This window comes from Galeopterus variegatus, unplaced genomic scaffold (assembly GCF_000696425.1).
Source record: "Galeopterus variegatus unplaced genomic scaffold, G_variegatus-3.0.2 Scaffold10702, whole genome shotgun sequence".
Classification (NCBI taxonomy): Eukaryota; Metazoa; Chordata; class Mammalia; order Dermoptera; family Cynocephalidae; genus Galeopterus; species Galeopterus variegatus.
This window is the reverse complement of record NW_007736813.1, coordinates 38,637-55,055: the sequence shown is the minus strand read 5'-3', so window position 1 is coordinate 55,055 and position 16,419 is coordinate 38,637. Positions and strand designations below refer to the sequence as shown.

Genomic DNA, 16,419 nt, shown 5'->3' with positions numbered 1-16,419 from the left:
TACTTATATCTGGTCAACATCAGGTCTATGCTGTCTTCATCACACTGGGCCACTTGGTGTCTTAAGATTCAACTAGATATGTGTGCTCTTAAGCAAGTATAAATCCTTCCTCAGTCTCAGTTTCCTTTTCTTTAAAATAGTGGAAATAACACCTACTCTGCTGTATTGGGGCAAAGTGCCTGGCACAGAATTCAACGTATGGCAGAGGCACAAACATGGTTTTGTCTTATTTTTAAGTTCCCAAATGACACCAAGAATGGTGACATGGGTGGCAGTACAGTAGAGTGTCCACAATCCTAGGATCAAATCCCAGCTCAGCCACGTGCCAGTCAATTGCATGAATTTAAACTAGTCTCTTAATGTTTTAAAGCCTCAATTCTTCTTATACGAAGTGGGGATGATGGTCTTTCCACCTCACTGACATGAGTGGATAAAGAGAGAAAACAGATGTACTAAGGCACCAACCACAGCACCCAGCATGTAGGCAAACCCTTATAGATGGTAATATGCATTGTTGTCATCTGTAATGGAGAGTGACAAAGGCAGCAGCAGATTACAAGCCCCTGGGACGCCTCTGCGTGCTCTCTGGTCTTTTCTGCTTTATGTATTCTGGTGAATACAAATCCACATTAGCAGAAGCGATGGGTAATTGCCTCCTTGTGGGCTAGACCTGTCCTAAGGCAGCAAATTACCATATTCTTCTTTTTTTCTTGAGACTTCCAATGGGATATGTCTGCTCTAATTTAGTGAACCTCTTCTTTTCGTGTCTGGCTCAAAGAGGCAGTAGCACATGCACATTTCCAAATGCGTAATTTTTGTGAACACTCAGGCCCTAACTACATGGGGAAAGCAGTCTGGGGGGGAGAGCTCTGGGGATCTGTTCACATTCGTTGAAACTGGTGCCGAACAAACTTCCACCATTAATTGTGTCTCAGCAATCTTCTCCTGGAAAAAATAACTAATGTGCAGGCTTCTAGCTGTTGCTTGGCCTTTGTGTGTTCTTGGCTCTTGACTTTGCATTGTTTTCAGTGTTGTTATGCAGTCACATCATATACCGAGCAAATGGAGCACTCCCCCCAACCCCAATTCCAAGTTTGTCAATCCATTTCCTTCCTTGTGGTTCTACCAGTGCAAGAGCACATGGAAGCTGCGCACAGTGGACGTTTGCTNTTCTTCTTTTTTTCTTGAGACTTCCAATGGGATATGTCTGCTCTAATTTAGTGAACCTCTTCTTTTCGTGTCTGGCTCAAAGAGGCAGTAGCACATGCACATTTCCAAATGCGTAATTTTTGTGAACACTCAGGCCCTAACTACATGGGGAAAGCAGTCTGGGGATTCTTCTTTTTTTCTTGAGACTTCCAATGGGATATGTCTGCTCTAATTTAGTGAACCTCTTTTCGTGTCTGGCTCAAAGAGGCAGTAGCACATGCACATTTCCAAATGCGTAATTTGTGTGAACACTCAGGCCCTAACTACATGGGGAAAGCAGTCTGGGGGGGACAGCTCTGGGGATCTGTTCACATTCGTTGAAACTGGTGCCGAACAAACTTCCACCATTAATTGTGTCTCAGCAATCTTCTCCTGGAAAAAATAACTAATGTGCAGGCTTCTAGCTGTTGCTTGGCCTTTGTGTGTTCTTGGCTCTCGACTTTGCATTGTTTTTAGTGTTGTTATGCAGTCACATCATATACCGAGCAAATGGAGCACTCCCCCCAACCCCAATTCCAAGTTTGTCAATCCATTTCCTTCCTTGTGGTTCTACCAGTGCAAGAGCACATGGAAGCTGCGCACAGTGGACGTTTGCTCTGTGCACAGGCACGCTCAAGGTTTGGGCTGAGAGTGCATGCAGAGGGCACCCAGCAGGTGGGAGCCGCTGACCCTGGAAGACCTTCCTCAACAGGAAGATGATGTTCTCCTTTGCTCCGCAGGTAATGCAGGTGGTGAAGGAGCAGGTTCTGAGAGCGCTCACAACCAAGCCTAGCTCCCTGGACCAGTTCAAGAGCAAACTGCAGAACCTGAGCTACACTGAGATCCTGAAAATCCGTCAGTCCGAGAGGATGAACCAGGAAGACTTCCAGTCTCGCCCGATTTTGTAAGTCTGACCTCTTTCTCCCCAAATGCTCTGGCCCCCCATTTCTAGGCTGCTGTGAGCTTGTTAGGGAAAGCCAACAGGACATTCTGAAAGATCTCCGTTTGGTTAGGGAAGTCTCGACAGCCCCTTGAGGAAGGGCTGGGCAGGGGGGGCTGTGTAGGAGGTGGGGCTGGGGGCTGGCGGAATGGATCTAATCCAGGCATTGACCCAGTTACTGACAGGTCCTCCGGGGATTTGTAGCGAAAACATTCTGGACCTTTTCCAACTCTTGGAGCACATTTTTTTTGTTCATGAAACTGTATTCTCTGTGGATGGTCTTTGAGTGACAAGATGTGTGGCCTGGCCAGAGTGTAACCCACTGATAGTTAGAGCAATATAAACACTGAAGCAGCGTGAGTGCAATTCAGTGGAGCAGAGCTGGAGAGGAGCACAGACTTGCCTCCTCCCTGCCACTTGTGCCGCCCCGACCGTAAACCCGCAGGCCTGCAGTGGGCAGGCAACAGCCCCCCTTCTACAGGACTTTCCATCAAATGTCACTTGCAACCATTCTGAAATGTCATGTATCTCCATCTTTAAATTGTTCCAAACTCCAAACGGGATTCTTTTGCTTGCCCCGTCTTTTCTTGGAAGTGGCCTGTTTATCTCCCTTTGCCCAGTTGTCCTAAGAGCTGGGTTAGTTTTGTTGCCCTTATACTTAATAGAGAAGGAAATAGGGGTAAGGTATTTGAGGTTTATGCTCATTGTGTCCTCAGGAGACTGGGCGTAGCTTCTTCTGAACCTTTTTACGAGGCCAGCTTGCAACATAGATGTGACTCTGAAACCCATCTCTTCAACCATCCCTCCGATACACATCCACACTCACGCTGTGTTTTTGATTCTTTCTCTTTCTGCCCATCTTTTGATTTCTTGCTATCATGTATTTGACATTTTTAATGCTTGGCAATTGGCAAAGAACCCCTCATGCCATTTCATATCCTTGAATCCCTATGAGATAGACAGGTCTTATTCGCATTCAAAGACTATGAGATAGTCTAGAGATAGTCTAGATAGTCTTGCTAGTAAATGGAGGAGCTGGGACTTGAACTCAAGGCTGCTGACCCTTCAAACAATGCCTCATCTACCCATCAGAGCTTCTTTGCCATGTGCGGGAAATGGGGTTAAAAAAATGCACAGGTCTGAAAAAACAATAGCCAAGCTATCGCATCTGCCATACATTTGTTTTCAGATCTTAAGAAGCACCATTAGAAACTGCAGAGTGGGACAGCATGAAGTTAGTCAGCAGGAGAGGGACAGTACTTCCCAGGGGCTTTGGCTTACATCCTTGTGAAACCCAAGTCACACCCGTGCTGAGCACCAGCCAGCCCTTACAAGAGGCACCTCTAGGGTTTTGCATTGGTCCTCAGCTGGAAGAAGGGAACAGCCAGAAATACTGCCCAGAAAGCACTTCGGATAAGTGACTGGCTCATTGGAGATGCAGTTTGTCACCTGCAAGGAGGGATGGTGGCACCTCGCCCCATCAAACCCATCCCAGGGCCTAAGTACTGAAATGCAGGATGTCATAATGTCTGTTTCAGCAGATGCGTAAACATGAGGACACTTTATTATGCTTTTGATGACAATTCTTAAAACCTAAGGGGAGACTTGAGGAATCACTTCAGTTCAGGCCATGCCATTCTAAATTAACGCTGGCCGTGACTTTGTTCCCGGTAAGAGCATTAGCTGCATGTCAAGTGTGCATGTTATGTTCCTGCTTCAGCTTTTTATCTTCACTTCCCGAGGCTCTGCCTGTGACATTCTGAAGTTTCTTTTCCCTTTTTACAAGATGTGCGTATCTTTACATTTGCTTTGTAAGGAGAAGCAATGCAAATACGAAAGAGATCTCCTGTGTGGTGCAGCTCCTGCCTCGTCCCTCGGCCAGCCATGAGACTGAAGTTATATGTAGTTACGGTCAAGTTATAAAGAGTGTTAGAAGCTACAGCTTTGGGAAGGAAGGCCAGGGACCAGCTGGATCATGATCCCAGCCTCTGATACTGGCAGGCGGGAGCTGTGATATGTTTTGTCTGTTAGAGTGATCTATTCTCCAGTGGTCTGGTTTGTCTCTGAAGGTGATCTGCCAGACAGGAACCCATTGTGGGGTTGGATAAAGTCTTAAATGATGCCAAAATGGCTCACACAATAAACCCACGTCACCTAAGAGAAAGGGATAAGACCATGGATGCTGGTTTTCATTCATTCACTCACCTAACAGACATGTATTGAGCAATCGTACCTGCCAGGTTCTGCCTGAGGTGCTGGGAACAGGCAGAGACCCAGAGACATTTGACCTCAGGCTTAAAAGCTGGAGTTGGGGATGAGGGAGTTTCCACAGACCGAGCTCAGTGCTTGGTTACAGGAAGCATATGTGGGGGACTGTGAGAGCATACAGGAGATGCGTCTAACCCAAGCTTGGGGGTCAGGGCATTGGAATTTTAGGGATACAAAGCACCTTGAAGGCCAGCCAGTTTAAGCTTTTCATTTTGCACACAGGGACAGCAACTTGGCTGGACAGGAAGCATATGTGGGGGACTGTGAGAGCATACAGGAGATGCGTCTAACCCAAGCTTGGGATTCAGGGCATTGGAATTTTAGGGATACAAAGCACCTTGAAGGCCAGCCAGTTTAAGCTTTTCATTTTGCACACAGGGACAGCAACTTGGCTGGGCCCGACCACCAGTGCAGAATCCCACTGGCCATCAGGCCGGCTCCCCTGCCTCTCCACTCCTGTGGTGGCCTCTCCCCCCATCCCCACAGCCACCTCTCTGTGTGCTGCACACAGCACAGCGCAAACCTCAGCTCCATGCAGACCCCGTGAGCCACACACCCCGCTTTTATAAAATGTTTGTTTCCTGAGAAGAAAAATGTAAACTCCGTGTGAACAACTATTTGGATGAAATATATATTCAGGGGGTTGGTAGAGCTCTGTTTTACTTCTTGGGTCTTGATTAATTACATCAAAGAGGAGGTATTTGTTATTTCCTATTTCATGTGACTTAATAGGGAAGATAAGTCCATCCACACAATTAATCAGAGTTAACAGATAGAAAAAGCTTGAATTGTCCAAAAATAGGTCATTTAACACTGTGCTGGAGGAGAAGGAACTACAAGGGCAAGCACCACTGAAGCAGGGAGGTAGAATGTGTGGAACCTGGACCCAGAGCCAGCAGCCTGGGGTCAGATCCCAACGCCGCTGTCAACAGATGTGGCTCGGCAGGCAGGTGACGTAACCCAGCCCCAGCCTGCTTTTCTCGTCTCTGAAAAGGAAGACAACAAGTCTAGGTCATCAAATTGCTAGAGGAGTCAACAAAATACTATATGGAGAGCACTTAGCACGTGCCTGGCGTGCGGTATCCTCTCAAAGGAGAGGCCCATCTTATTGTTAGCCAGGAACCTGAATTTAACAAGTCGTGATACTGTTGATATGTAAGTGGTAAAACTGACACTGTGAATGTATTTCTCTATGCCTCATCTTGTCTTAGAAAGTGTGGTAGAAATAGGGAGCCTGATTGCACAGGGCATTTTGGGGGAGCCATTGGAGGGTTGTGAGCAGAGATGATACAATCTGACCAAGGTTTTTAAGTAATCCCACTGGGTGCTGTATTGGGAACAGACTGTAAGGAGGCAAGTTTGGAAACAGAGAGATCAGTTAGGAAGCTATTCGATCATCTAATAATCATGAGAAGTGATTAGAGTCTCTACTTAAAACTTAGATTATTTTGAAGGTAAGAGACAGTGGTATTTCCTCATTGATTAGATGTGGGGTATGAGATAAAGAGAGAAGTCAAGGATGAGCTCAAGATTTGGGGCCTGAACAGCTGAGGTCAGCTTCAGACAGACCAGGCTCGATGCTTCCAAGTGGGCGGCTGGACCGGAAGTCAAGGATGAGCTCAAGATTTGGGGCCTGAACAGCTGAGGTCAGCTTCAGACAGACCAAGCTCGAGGCTTCCAAGTGGGCAGCTGGACCAATGAGTTTGGAGTTGGGCAGAGAGGTCAGCGTTGGAAATATAAATGGGGAGTTGTTAGCGTAACGTTGATATTTAAAGCCACGAGTCTGTAATACAAGGAACAGAAGAAGTCTAGGGACTGAGCCCTGAGGCTTTCCATTGCTGGGCCGGAAACGATCAATTTCCATGAAACCAACACCACCACTCAGCCCAGGGCCCCTACAGAGCCCTTCTAGGTCCGGGGTCGACAAACTATGGATCCTGGACTAAATTTCACCCACTGCCTGTCTTCGTAAAAAGTTTCATTGGAATACAGTCATGTACACACACTGTCGATGGCTGCGTTCCTCTGTCATGGCACAGTTGGGTACTTGAGACAAACATCAACCACGTGGTCAGGCCCAAAGTGTTTACTGTCTGACCCTTCACAGAAAGTGATTGCTGACCCTGTTCTGGATGAGCGGCAGGTGGTCGCTCAGTAGGGCAGAGCCCTTCAGAGGAGGAACCTCACCGTCTCCTGGTGTTCCCTGAGGCAGTGGCCTCCTAGGGCGTGGACTTGAAATTGTTTTCCAGAAACGGTGCTGGACTTTGAACTGCTCTTCACGTACTCTTTTACCCTCTGTCCTTTAATCTTCCTCCTTTTATTTCTTTACGAGGCCTTGGGATAAAATGAGAGGGATATTTGTCAAAGCAAGGCCAGTGAGCCCATGACTCTGGCCTCACTGACCCCAAGCTGAGAATTTCAAAAGCTAGTTACAGCCCCTGATGTTATCACCTGCATTACCCCAGAGGTCACATCACAGCCACAGAAACATGATGTGGGGTGACTTATGTTTTCTTAATATGTGTGAATTGTATGGCTACTGCCGTACTGTCCATTTGCAGGGAAAGAAGAAATCTCTAAGAAAAAAGAAGACCTGTCCCATGTCCCTCATTACCTAATCATGTTTTGGAGACCTTTGGGGTTCATAACAAAAAGGGTAACTCTTGTAGCAGCAGATTCACTTATTCTGATAGTGCATTCCCAGAAGGTGTTTCCATAATGAAGTGTGTCAGGCCAAGCACATCTGAGACTTACACTGAAGTCATAAAGCATCAATTAAAATTACTGGGATGTTCTCACAATTATTTCCTCCTAGCAAAACTACTGCTTAAAGATACATCTATAACCTAAGAACTGATGAAATTCTAAAACTCTTCCTCCCTTGTCTTCTCCCTGTCCGCCCCGTTGCCGGGACTTGGAAGTCGGGAGTGGTGATTTATTGCAGTGGGCCATTGACCTGGCAGTTCCCCACCACCCACTCCATTTACCACAGAGTTTATCAAAGCTGCAATTTACTGGGTCCATTTTACAAATGCTGAATGTTGATAATAAATAGTTTTAGTAACCTGAAAGCCTGAGATGAGACCCTAAAAGACCTGCACAGGGAAGGCTTTACAAATGTTCCATGCTCTATTATTAAGGCTGAATTTTCATATTATGCTTTAGAGATGTTCAGTTGGAACAGTGTCAAATGACAGGAGGTTTGAGGCCATTTAACCCCCCTAAAAACATAGTAATGGAGTACTAGAATACCCTGCTAGGTTGCTGGATCCTTTTATGTAACTTTTTTTCCTTTTTCCTCATGTGTTAATAGAAGCGCCTTGAACAAGGAAGACCTGAGTTTGAACCCATAGTCTACACTTAACCTTCATGAGCTGTTTCCCCATCTGAAAGATAGGAATGAGGATGTTAATATGTCCCCTAAAGCTGTTTCCTCTGGGTGAGAGGCAGAGGGAAAGGATGTTAAATGAGCTAAAACTGCATCGTGCACTCCCTGGCTCACAGCAGGTGCTTACTGAGCATTGGTGCCTTTCCCACCTAAGAATGAATGCCACGTGAGAACAGGTCACCTGCAGTCTGGGGTCAGGGCAAGTCCAGATTTAAGGCTGAAGCTGATGAACATGTGAGCCTTGACTACAGTTTAATTATGTGCATATGGGGTGTTTGGCCTTAGGAAAGGAGAGAATATTACCAAAGCAAATTCAGTAATGCCTGCAGTCCTTCCCGGTGCTTAGTAAGGACTTGTACTTTCACTGTCTTTTTTGGGGAGTCATAGCAGTTCCCCAGGAAAGATTTTTATTCACATTATATAGATGAGAAAACTGAGACATAGATGGGCCACATGAAACACTAGTCACAGGCAGAGCCTGGTTGGAAACTCTAGTCTATGACTTCTTCATCTGTGTTCTAGCCAGTACTTGCAACCCTGCTCTGAGGGCTGGGCTCTGGGTCTCCCTGTCCAGTTTCAACTAAAACAACTCTGGCTGTATTAGACTCACACCAGGGTGATGCATAAAATTTCCTATGATGAAAATCTCTGCTCTGAATAAAAGAAAGGAAAAAGATTTGGAAACCTTTGCACTCTATCATGATATCTTTGCAATACAGTGCATCTGAAACTGAATTACATCATATTAGCCTGAGATAAGATGCAGATAATCTTTAATTTATGCCATCATTATGTTGATCTCTGTGGGCTAGAATCTGGGATGGTACAGTTCTCATTTGTGAGTGATGGAATCGACAGCAAAAAGTGGTCCTATGGTTTGCCCAAGATGCAGTATTTTCTGTGGAATAGTAATTTTGTGGTTGCCCAATATTTCTGTTTGGTCAGATCACAAATGTAGTCTAAGAGTTTACCTGCTGCAGGGGAAAAAAATTGACCAGGGATAATTTATTGCCTCAGCAGAGCTGAATGGATTTTTGCATAAGTTTATGTCTGTGACTTTGTAAAATAAGAGAAATTTCTTGGGACACTTTGTTTTGGAAAAACATCACTGAAGTGGCTGGTGCTTTTGTGGATATTCTGTAAATGTCAGAGAATCTATAGTATTATTGTGACAGATAACTCTGGCCACTGACATGTAATGAAGGATTCTTCAAAGCCCCACTTGGGAGGCATTGGGATGTCCCTGCAAAGACGCACTCCCACTCCCCTGCCCCATCTGCCCACCATGTCTGCCCAGCCAGCACTGTTTCTCAAGGCATGCTATGGAATATGCGTTTATCCTCTAACAGGGAGCTCAAGGAGNTACCAAAGCAAATTCAGTAATGCCTGCAGTCCTTCCCGGTGCTTAGTAAGGACTTGTACTTGCACTGTCTTTTTGGGGGAGTCATAGCAGTTCCCCAGGAAAGATTTTTATTCCCATTATATAGATGAGGAAACTGAGACATAGATGGGCCACATGAAACACTAGTCACAGGCAGAACCTGGTTGGAAACTCTAGTCTATGACTTCTTCATCTGTGTTCTAGCCAGTACTTGCAACCCTGCTCTGAGGGCTGGGCTCTGGGTCTCCCTGTCCAGTTTCAACTAAAACAACTCTGGCTGTATTAGACTCACACCAGGGTGATGCATAAAATTTCCTATGATGAAAATCTCTGCTCTGAATAAAAGAAAGGAAAAAGATTTGGAAACCATTGCACTCTATCATGATATCTTTGCAACACAGTGCATCTGAAACTGAATTACATCATATTAGCCTGAGATAAGATGCAGATAATCTTTAATTTATCCCATCATTATGTTGATCTCTGTGGGCTAGAATCTGGGATGGTACAGTTCTCCTTTGTGAGTGATGGAATGGACAGCAAAAAGTGGTCCTATGGTTTGCCCAAGATGCAGTATTTTCTGTGGAATAGTAATTTTGTGGTTGCCCAATATTTCTGTTTGGTCAGATCACAAATGTAGTCTAGGAGTTTACCTGCTGCAGGGGAAAAAAATTGACCAGGGATAATTTATTGCCTCAGCAGAGCTGAATGGATTTTTGCATAAGTTTATGTCTGTGACTTTGTAAAATAAGAGAAATTTCTTGGGACACTTTGTTTTGGAAAAACATCACTGAAGTGGCTGGTGCTTTTGTGGATATTCTGTAAATGTCAGAGAATCTATAGTATTATTGTGACATAACTCTTGCCACTGACATGTAATAAAGGATTCTTCAAAGCCCCACTTGGGAGGCATTGGGATGTCCCTGCAAAGACGCACTCCCACCCCTCTGCCCCATCTGCCCACCGTGTCTGCCCAGCCAACACTGTTTCTCAAGGCATGCTATGGAATATGCGTTTATCCTCTAACAGGGAGCTCAAGGAGAAGATTCAGCCAGAAATCTTAGAGCTGATCAAACAACAACGCCTCAACCGCCTCGTGGAAGGGACCTGCTTTAGGAAACTCAACGCCCGGCGGAGGCAAGGTACTGTTTGTGGGGACACTCAAAACAGGTAGGGTGACCAGTGCATGGTGTTGGTTTAAGGGTAGGCCACACAGCATTGTACTGGGGACAGGAATAGTGTTCCAGATAGTTCTGCTTGCCATGCATACCCAAGGAGAATCCCAAGGAGAATCAAAGCTCACAGTCACCAGAGGACGCATGAAACTGAAGAGCCATCCTTTGCCCTGTTGTGCCACAAGGCTGCCAGTGGTAGTGTCAACAACAGCTAATGTGCATTGGGAGCCCAGCACGTACCAGCCTCTCCTCCAAACCTTGTACTTATATTGGTGCATTTTTTCCTCCCCATGACCCCATAAGGTAGCTCCTGTGATGATGCCCAGTTTAAAAATAAAGAAAGGGAGGTACTCAGAGGTTGGGTAACTTGCCTGAAGTTGCAGAGGAGCAAGGATTTATACCCTGCAGCTCCCAGCTCTTCCTTTTGATGACTCACCGTTGGTCGCTGTTGGGTGACCTGACACCCACTGTTGGGTTTGACGTGGAACTTCCAGCATGGATGCCCTTGTTCTCAAACACCCTCACTGATTCATTTCCTCCAGGTCAGAACTACTTTATTTGGGGTTATAAGTAAGTGAACTAAGGTGGGATAGAATCAGTTTTCATAATTTTTCAAGACAGATTTCTAAATTGTCTCTCTAAATTCTAACTGCAAAATGTCAAGTCAAAATGAGTGCCAGCACACCAGATCCAGCAGGTGGGAGCATTTCCAGCTGTTTCTTTGCTGGGAAGGTAAAGCACCCTTGACTGTTCTCCATGCTCTTGATATGCTGCTGATTGCAGAGTGAATGTATTCATATCATACTGTCCTAGAAACAACACTGAAAACAAAGTTTGGGAGAGGAGACTAGATTAAGGAAGAGCCAAGAGCAAGCAGGGGCATCAGCAGCCACACTAAGAGCAGACAGAGTTCTAGGAGCAACTTTGGCAGGTGTCCTGAAACCTGAGGACTGCCCTGCTCAGACACAGACCTCACTCCCTGGTGACAAAAATCATTTCATGTTTGTGCAGAGCCCACCCCCGGCCATTTACTTTAATTGCTCTGTGCTGAATCTTCGGTAAATGTGAACTATTTCAGATGCTACCATTAAAAACCACATTGAGGAACTTCCAAGGGCAGAACTTCCTTGAGGAATGAACATGCAGGTTATTCGTAAAAGCTCAGGGGCTTTGACAGCGAGCTTCAGGTGGGGCCTCAGGAGGGGACAGCAGGCAGAATGATAAAGGGCTGAGTTGCAGAGAAAGGCTCACGTTAGGAAGAGCCACGGGGAGCAGCCACGGAAGGAGGAGCCACGTCTCCTTCCTCACTGCGTTCCTTGCTTCAGGCATCCTGTTCCAAGAAAACAGTGTGGCACCGTGGCAGGGACGGGTGCCCTGGAGCAGATGCTGTGGGCGCAGTCTCGCCTCTGCCCCTGCCTACCTTGGGCATTTCCCCACCTAAGTAAAGACAACAGTGCCTACCTGCCAAGGCTGTTGTGAGGAAGAAAGGAGATCCTGCATGCAGCTCTAAGAAAGCAACGGCGAAAAGTAACTACTATTATTCTGGAAAATTGTGCAGGAGAAAAGCAGTGAGCCACGACTGAGTAGAGCTGGTGCTAGGCTTCTCAACTCTTTAGGCAGGACCTGTGACCCCTCAGGGCCATAAGATTCCATCGATAAAAGGGGAGGATGGAACTAGAAGACTGGGAAGCTCAGTTAGCCAGATGGGCAGTTGTATGCCCTGATCTCTTCGTTGTCTTTAGAAGAATCAATATCTGGAATATATTGCCCCCCGTAAGGGTGCTTTATAAGGTTTTTATTTACCTGATATTGGGAAAAGGACACAGAAGTTTGGAGACGGGGGACGCAAATGGACACAAACCGCAAAACACCTCCACTGAGGCCCGGCTAGAGTCCTTTGGAACCTAATTCCTAGTCCTCGATTTAACCTTGCAGTCCACTTTACCATGAGACTTCCCTTTCCAAGCTGAAATGGGTGGGTTCTACCAGAATAATCCTGTTTGTAGATGTAATAATTGTTTTCGTTAAAAAAAAATGTTAGTCCCTTATCTGTAAATTTTTCCAATTTTCTAAAAATGAACTATTCAATGAACAAAAAAAAAATAAATAAGCATCTAGATTATAAATTTATTAGTTGAGCTCCCTAGGGAGCATGACCATCTGTGTTTAACAGAAAATCATCCTTCCAAGTGCATAAGGGAAGGCTTTTTGGTATTTAGTAAATGGATTTGAAATCTGGTGACTGACTCTGTGCTTAAAAATAGGGATTCAAAGCAGACTGTGCTGAAATTGGTTTCCTATCACCCTATCAAAACATTCCATTTAAATTTACACAGATTAATGAGAACATGTTACAAAATCATTTTTAATCCTCTGAGAAAGATGCGCTTGCCTGTGAGATCTCAGACTGAGACGGACAGCCGCCTGCTGGGGGCCGTCACAGGCTCAAGGGCAGGTGCTCCCCGTGCAGGAGCCGTAGCCACACTCCCTTGAAACTTGTCCAGCTGTGGCTAGGATACAGAGAAATGAATGTAAGTAACTAACTTTATAGGGGAAATAGGAAAGAGCTTCCGGTCCCACAGAACTGGAAAGTGGAGGAGCAAACAGTCCTTTACTGGGCCGTGTTTGGCGAGAAGGCCCCGACGCCGATGCTTGGCTGGAATTCTGCCTGTCTCCTTGTTAGCTCTGCCGCGTGGATAGTCTAACGCAGACGTGTGCAGATCTGGGCCTCTGGGGATTCTGACCACATTAGAACTGGGAAGCGGTAAATCACGTAAGACGGATGAGGCTGGGCTGGAGCGCTGCGTCCTCGCTGGCTAGCTGGGTGGCCTTGAGCAGCCTGCCCGGCTCCCTGCGCTTCTTTCTTCTCCATCAGACAAGGATGTCAGCAGTTCCTACAGCAAAGAGAGGTGAGGGTGCGATAAAATTATACAGCGACGGCACCTATCATGGCGCTTGGCCCACTATCCAACACGCGTTAATGTTTATTATTTATTTTATTATTTATTTATTATTTATTTTCGCTTGTGCTTCCTCGGAGTATAGCTTTTTAAACACAGGAGGTAGAGTGGTATTGGATGCCACGCGCTGGCTTTGCTCCACCCTGTCCCCACCGCAGAGAGTGAGGCTGTGGGTGCAGAGCCCTCCACGATGGGAACTGCCTCGCTTCCGCGCTCCCTGGACTCCTGCCGGGGAGACTTAGGTGACCCCAGAGCCTGTCTGTGTCGGGACCATTGTTTGCTCCACTGGAATCTGTAGGCTCCAGACCGCCCCTGCTCGCCTCATGTTTCAGAGATGAAGGTCTCAATCAGAGCCCAGGGCTCAACACGGGAGAGTCATTTCAGTCATTTCAAGAAATGATAACGTGAAGCTTCTGTCGAGGACATTGTCCATCTCACGGACCAGCACACCTTCTCTGAGTGCTAACGTGACAAGCTTACCTTGGATCTCAATGCTGGGCAGAACTCGTCGCCCTGAGGAACCGGTGTCCCTCCCCACTTCTGCCCACAGGGCCTGTGGACCTTACGTTGCCCATGTGACCCAGTCAGAAAATCCAGAGCAAATGCGACGAGCAGATTGTTTCTTTCTCTGCCCTTGACTGAAATTTTCTTTTAATATTCGTTGCACCTAATCATAACCATTTTTACAAAAAAAGCAGATTTAAATAAATACCTAATTGTAAATGAAGAAAAGCCAGTTCCTTTTCAGGAAAAAGGCACTTTCTAATAGATTAAAATAACAAGTAACCATGTTCCCAAGAGATGGAGGGACCGGCATTGTGGATGAGAGGGGCCTCCGTGGACTGCAGGAGAGGCGGGCACAGACGTTCACTGACAGCCGGCTCTGTGGAAGGTGCGTGATGGGCACTTCATACACGTGTGACTCAAGTCGCTGACCGGTACTAACAAACGAAGAACAGGCATCCCTAAGGTTTTTACAGTGCAGCCACGCCCCTACAGCCGAGAAGTGTCAGGGCCAGATGTGTGACCCAGTTTGGTGAGACTCAAGGCATCTGTTAGGCCAAATCATCTTCAAAAGTATTTGGGGGCTCTGGAGTCATATGTTGCAAACAGCTGTGTCCAGGGAGGCAGAATTCTGAATCATAACACAAGACTCTCATCTTGAAGAGTGTTCAGTGAAGTGCAGAAGATCTGAATGGCAGAATGACCTTCATCTGTATCTACAGTTACTCTTTCCCTTTACTGGGTGACTGAGAAATCATGGATTTCATCACCTGGAAGATGACATTTCTCTTTAAATGCACCACCACGTCCCTCTGTTTTGTGACTTGGAAAGTTCAACCTCAGGCAGGAAGCCAACCTTCTCCTGAACACACTGAAGACTTGGCACATTTTAGGTTAGCCTAGGAAAAATCAGAAATCCTAATGGAAGCACTCTGAGGATGTGCTTTTGCAAAGGCCTCCTGCCTCCCCAGCACAGGCCTCTTGGGATCAGCAGCCAGCTGCCGACTGTGGGCTCTGCACCCAAGACAGAGATGCCCCCTGATTCCACAGCAGGGGTGGTCAGGACTCGCTCCTGCTGTGCCCAGCATCGCACGCTCAGCAGTGGCAGCTATTACTCAGCTTGCCTGGCTCCCTGCAAACCTGGCGCCAGCCCCAGCTTGTCTGCAGCCCGGGTGGTGAGGACGGACAACAGGCTGCACTGGTCAACACAGCTACCTGCAGCTGTTTAAGTTATTTAAAATAAAAGGAAATGTAAACTGTGTTTGCTCACTATGGGACAGAGCAAATATAGAGTATTTCCATCATTGCAAGAAGTTTTGTTGGACGGAGCTAGAGTTACACTTGTCGAGGGTTATTAGCTCCATAATAATCTACGTGACATTGGGAACGGCTTCAATAAGCCGTTCTTACCAAGCTTGTGAGCTTTGACACCAGCTTTTCCCTCTGATCCTTCACACACACGAGNAAAGCAACAGCGAAAAGTAACTACTATTATTCTGGAAAACTGTGCAGGAGAAAAGCAGTGAGCCATGACTGAGTAGAGCTGGTGCTAGGCTTCTCAACTCTTTAGGCAGGACCTGTGACCCCTCAGGGCCATAAGATTCCATCGATAAAAGGGGAGGATGGAACTAGAAGACCGGGAAGCTCAGTTAGCCAGATGGGCAGTTGTATGCCCTGATCTCTTCGTTGTCTTTAGAAGAATCAATATCTGGAATATATTGCCCCCCGTAAGGGTGCTTTATAAGGTTTTTATTTACCTGACATTGGGAAAAGGACACAGAAGTTTGGAGACGGGGGACGCAAATGGACACAAACCGCAAAACACCTCCACTGAGGCCCGGCTAGAGTCCTTTGGAACCTAATTCCTAGTCCTCGATTTAACCTTGCAGTCTACTTTACCATGAGACTTCCCTTTCCAAGCTGAAATGGGTGGGTTCTACCAGAATAATCCTATTTGTAGATGTAATAATTGTTTTTGTTAAAAAAAAAAAATGTTAGTCCCTTATCTGTAAATTTTTCCAATTTTCTAAAAATGAACTATTCAATGAACAAAAAAAAAAAATTAAGCATCTAGATTATAAATTTATTAGTTGAGCTCCCTAGGGAGCATGACCATCTGTGTTTAACACAAAATCATCCTTCCAAGTGCATAAGGGAAGGCTTTTTGGTATTTAGTAAATGGATTTGAAATCTGGTGACTGACTCTGTGCTTAAAAATAGGGATTCAAAGCAGACTGTGCTGAAATTGGTTTCCTATCACCCTATCAAAACATTCCATTTAAATTTACACAGATTAATGAGAACATGTTACAAAATCATTTTTAATCCTTTGAGAAAGATGCGCTTGCCTGTGAGATCTCAGACTGAGACGGACAGCCGCCTGCTGGGGGCCGTCACAGGCTCAAGGGCAGGTGCTCCCCATGCAGGAGCCGTAGCCACACTCCCTTGAAACTTGTCCAGCTGTGGCTAGGATACGGAGAAGTGGATGTAAGTAACTAACTTTATAGGGGAAATAGGAAAGAGCTTCCGGTCCCACAGAACTGGAAAGTGGAGGAGCAAACAGTCCTTTACTGGGCCGTGTTTGGCGAGAAGGCCCCGACGCCGATGCTTGGCTG

General features: G+C 46.1%; 1 protein-coding gene across 1 annotated transcript in view; it reads left to right on the top strand.

The window, feature by feature from the left end:
• Positions 1 to 1,931: 1,931 nt before the first annotated feature.
• The window catches only part of LOC103610173 (engulfment and cell motility protein 1), a 52,315-nt gene continuing 37,827 nt past the window's right edge, over positions 1,932 to 16,419 (top strand). The window contains exons 1-2 of the mRNA XM_008594394.1: positions 1,932 to 2,092; positions 10,195 to 10,307. Coding sequence (XP_008592616.1) covers positions 1,932 to 2,092; positions 10,195 to 10,307 — 274 coding nt within the window. The remainder of the gene's footprint in view (positions 2,093 to 10,194; positions 10,308 to 16,419) is intronic.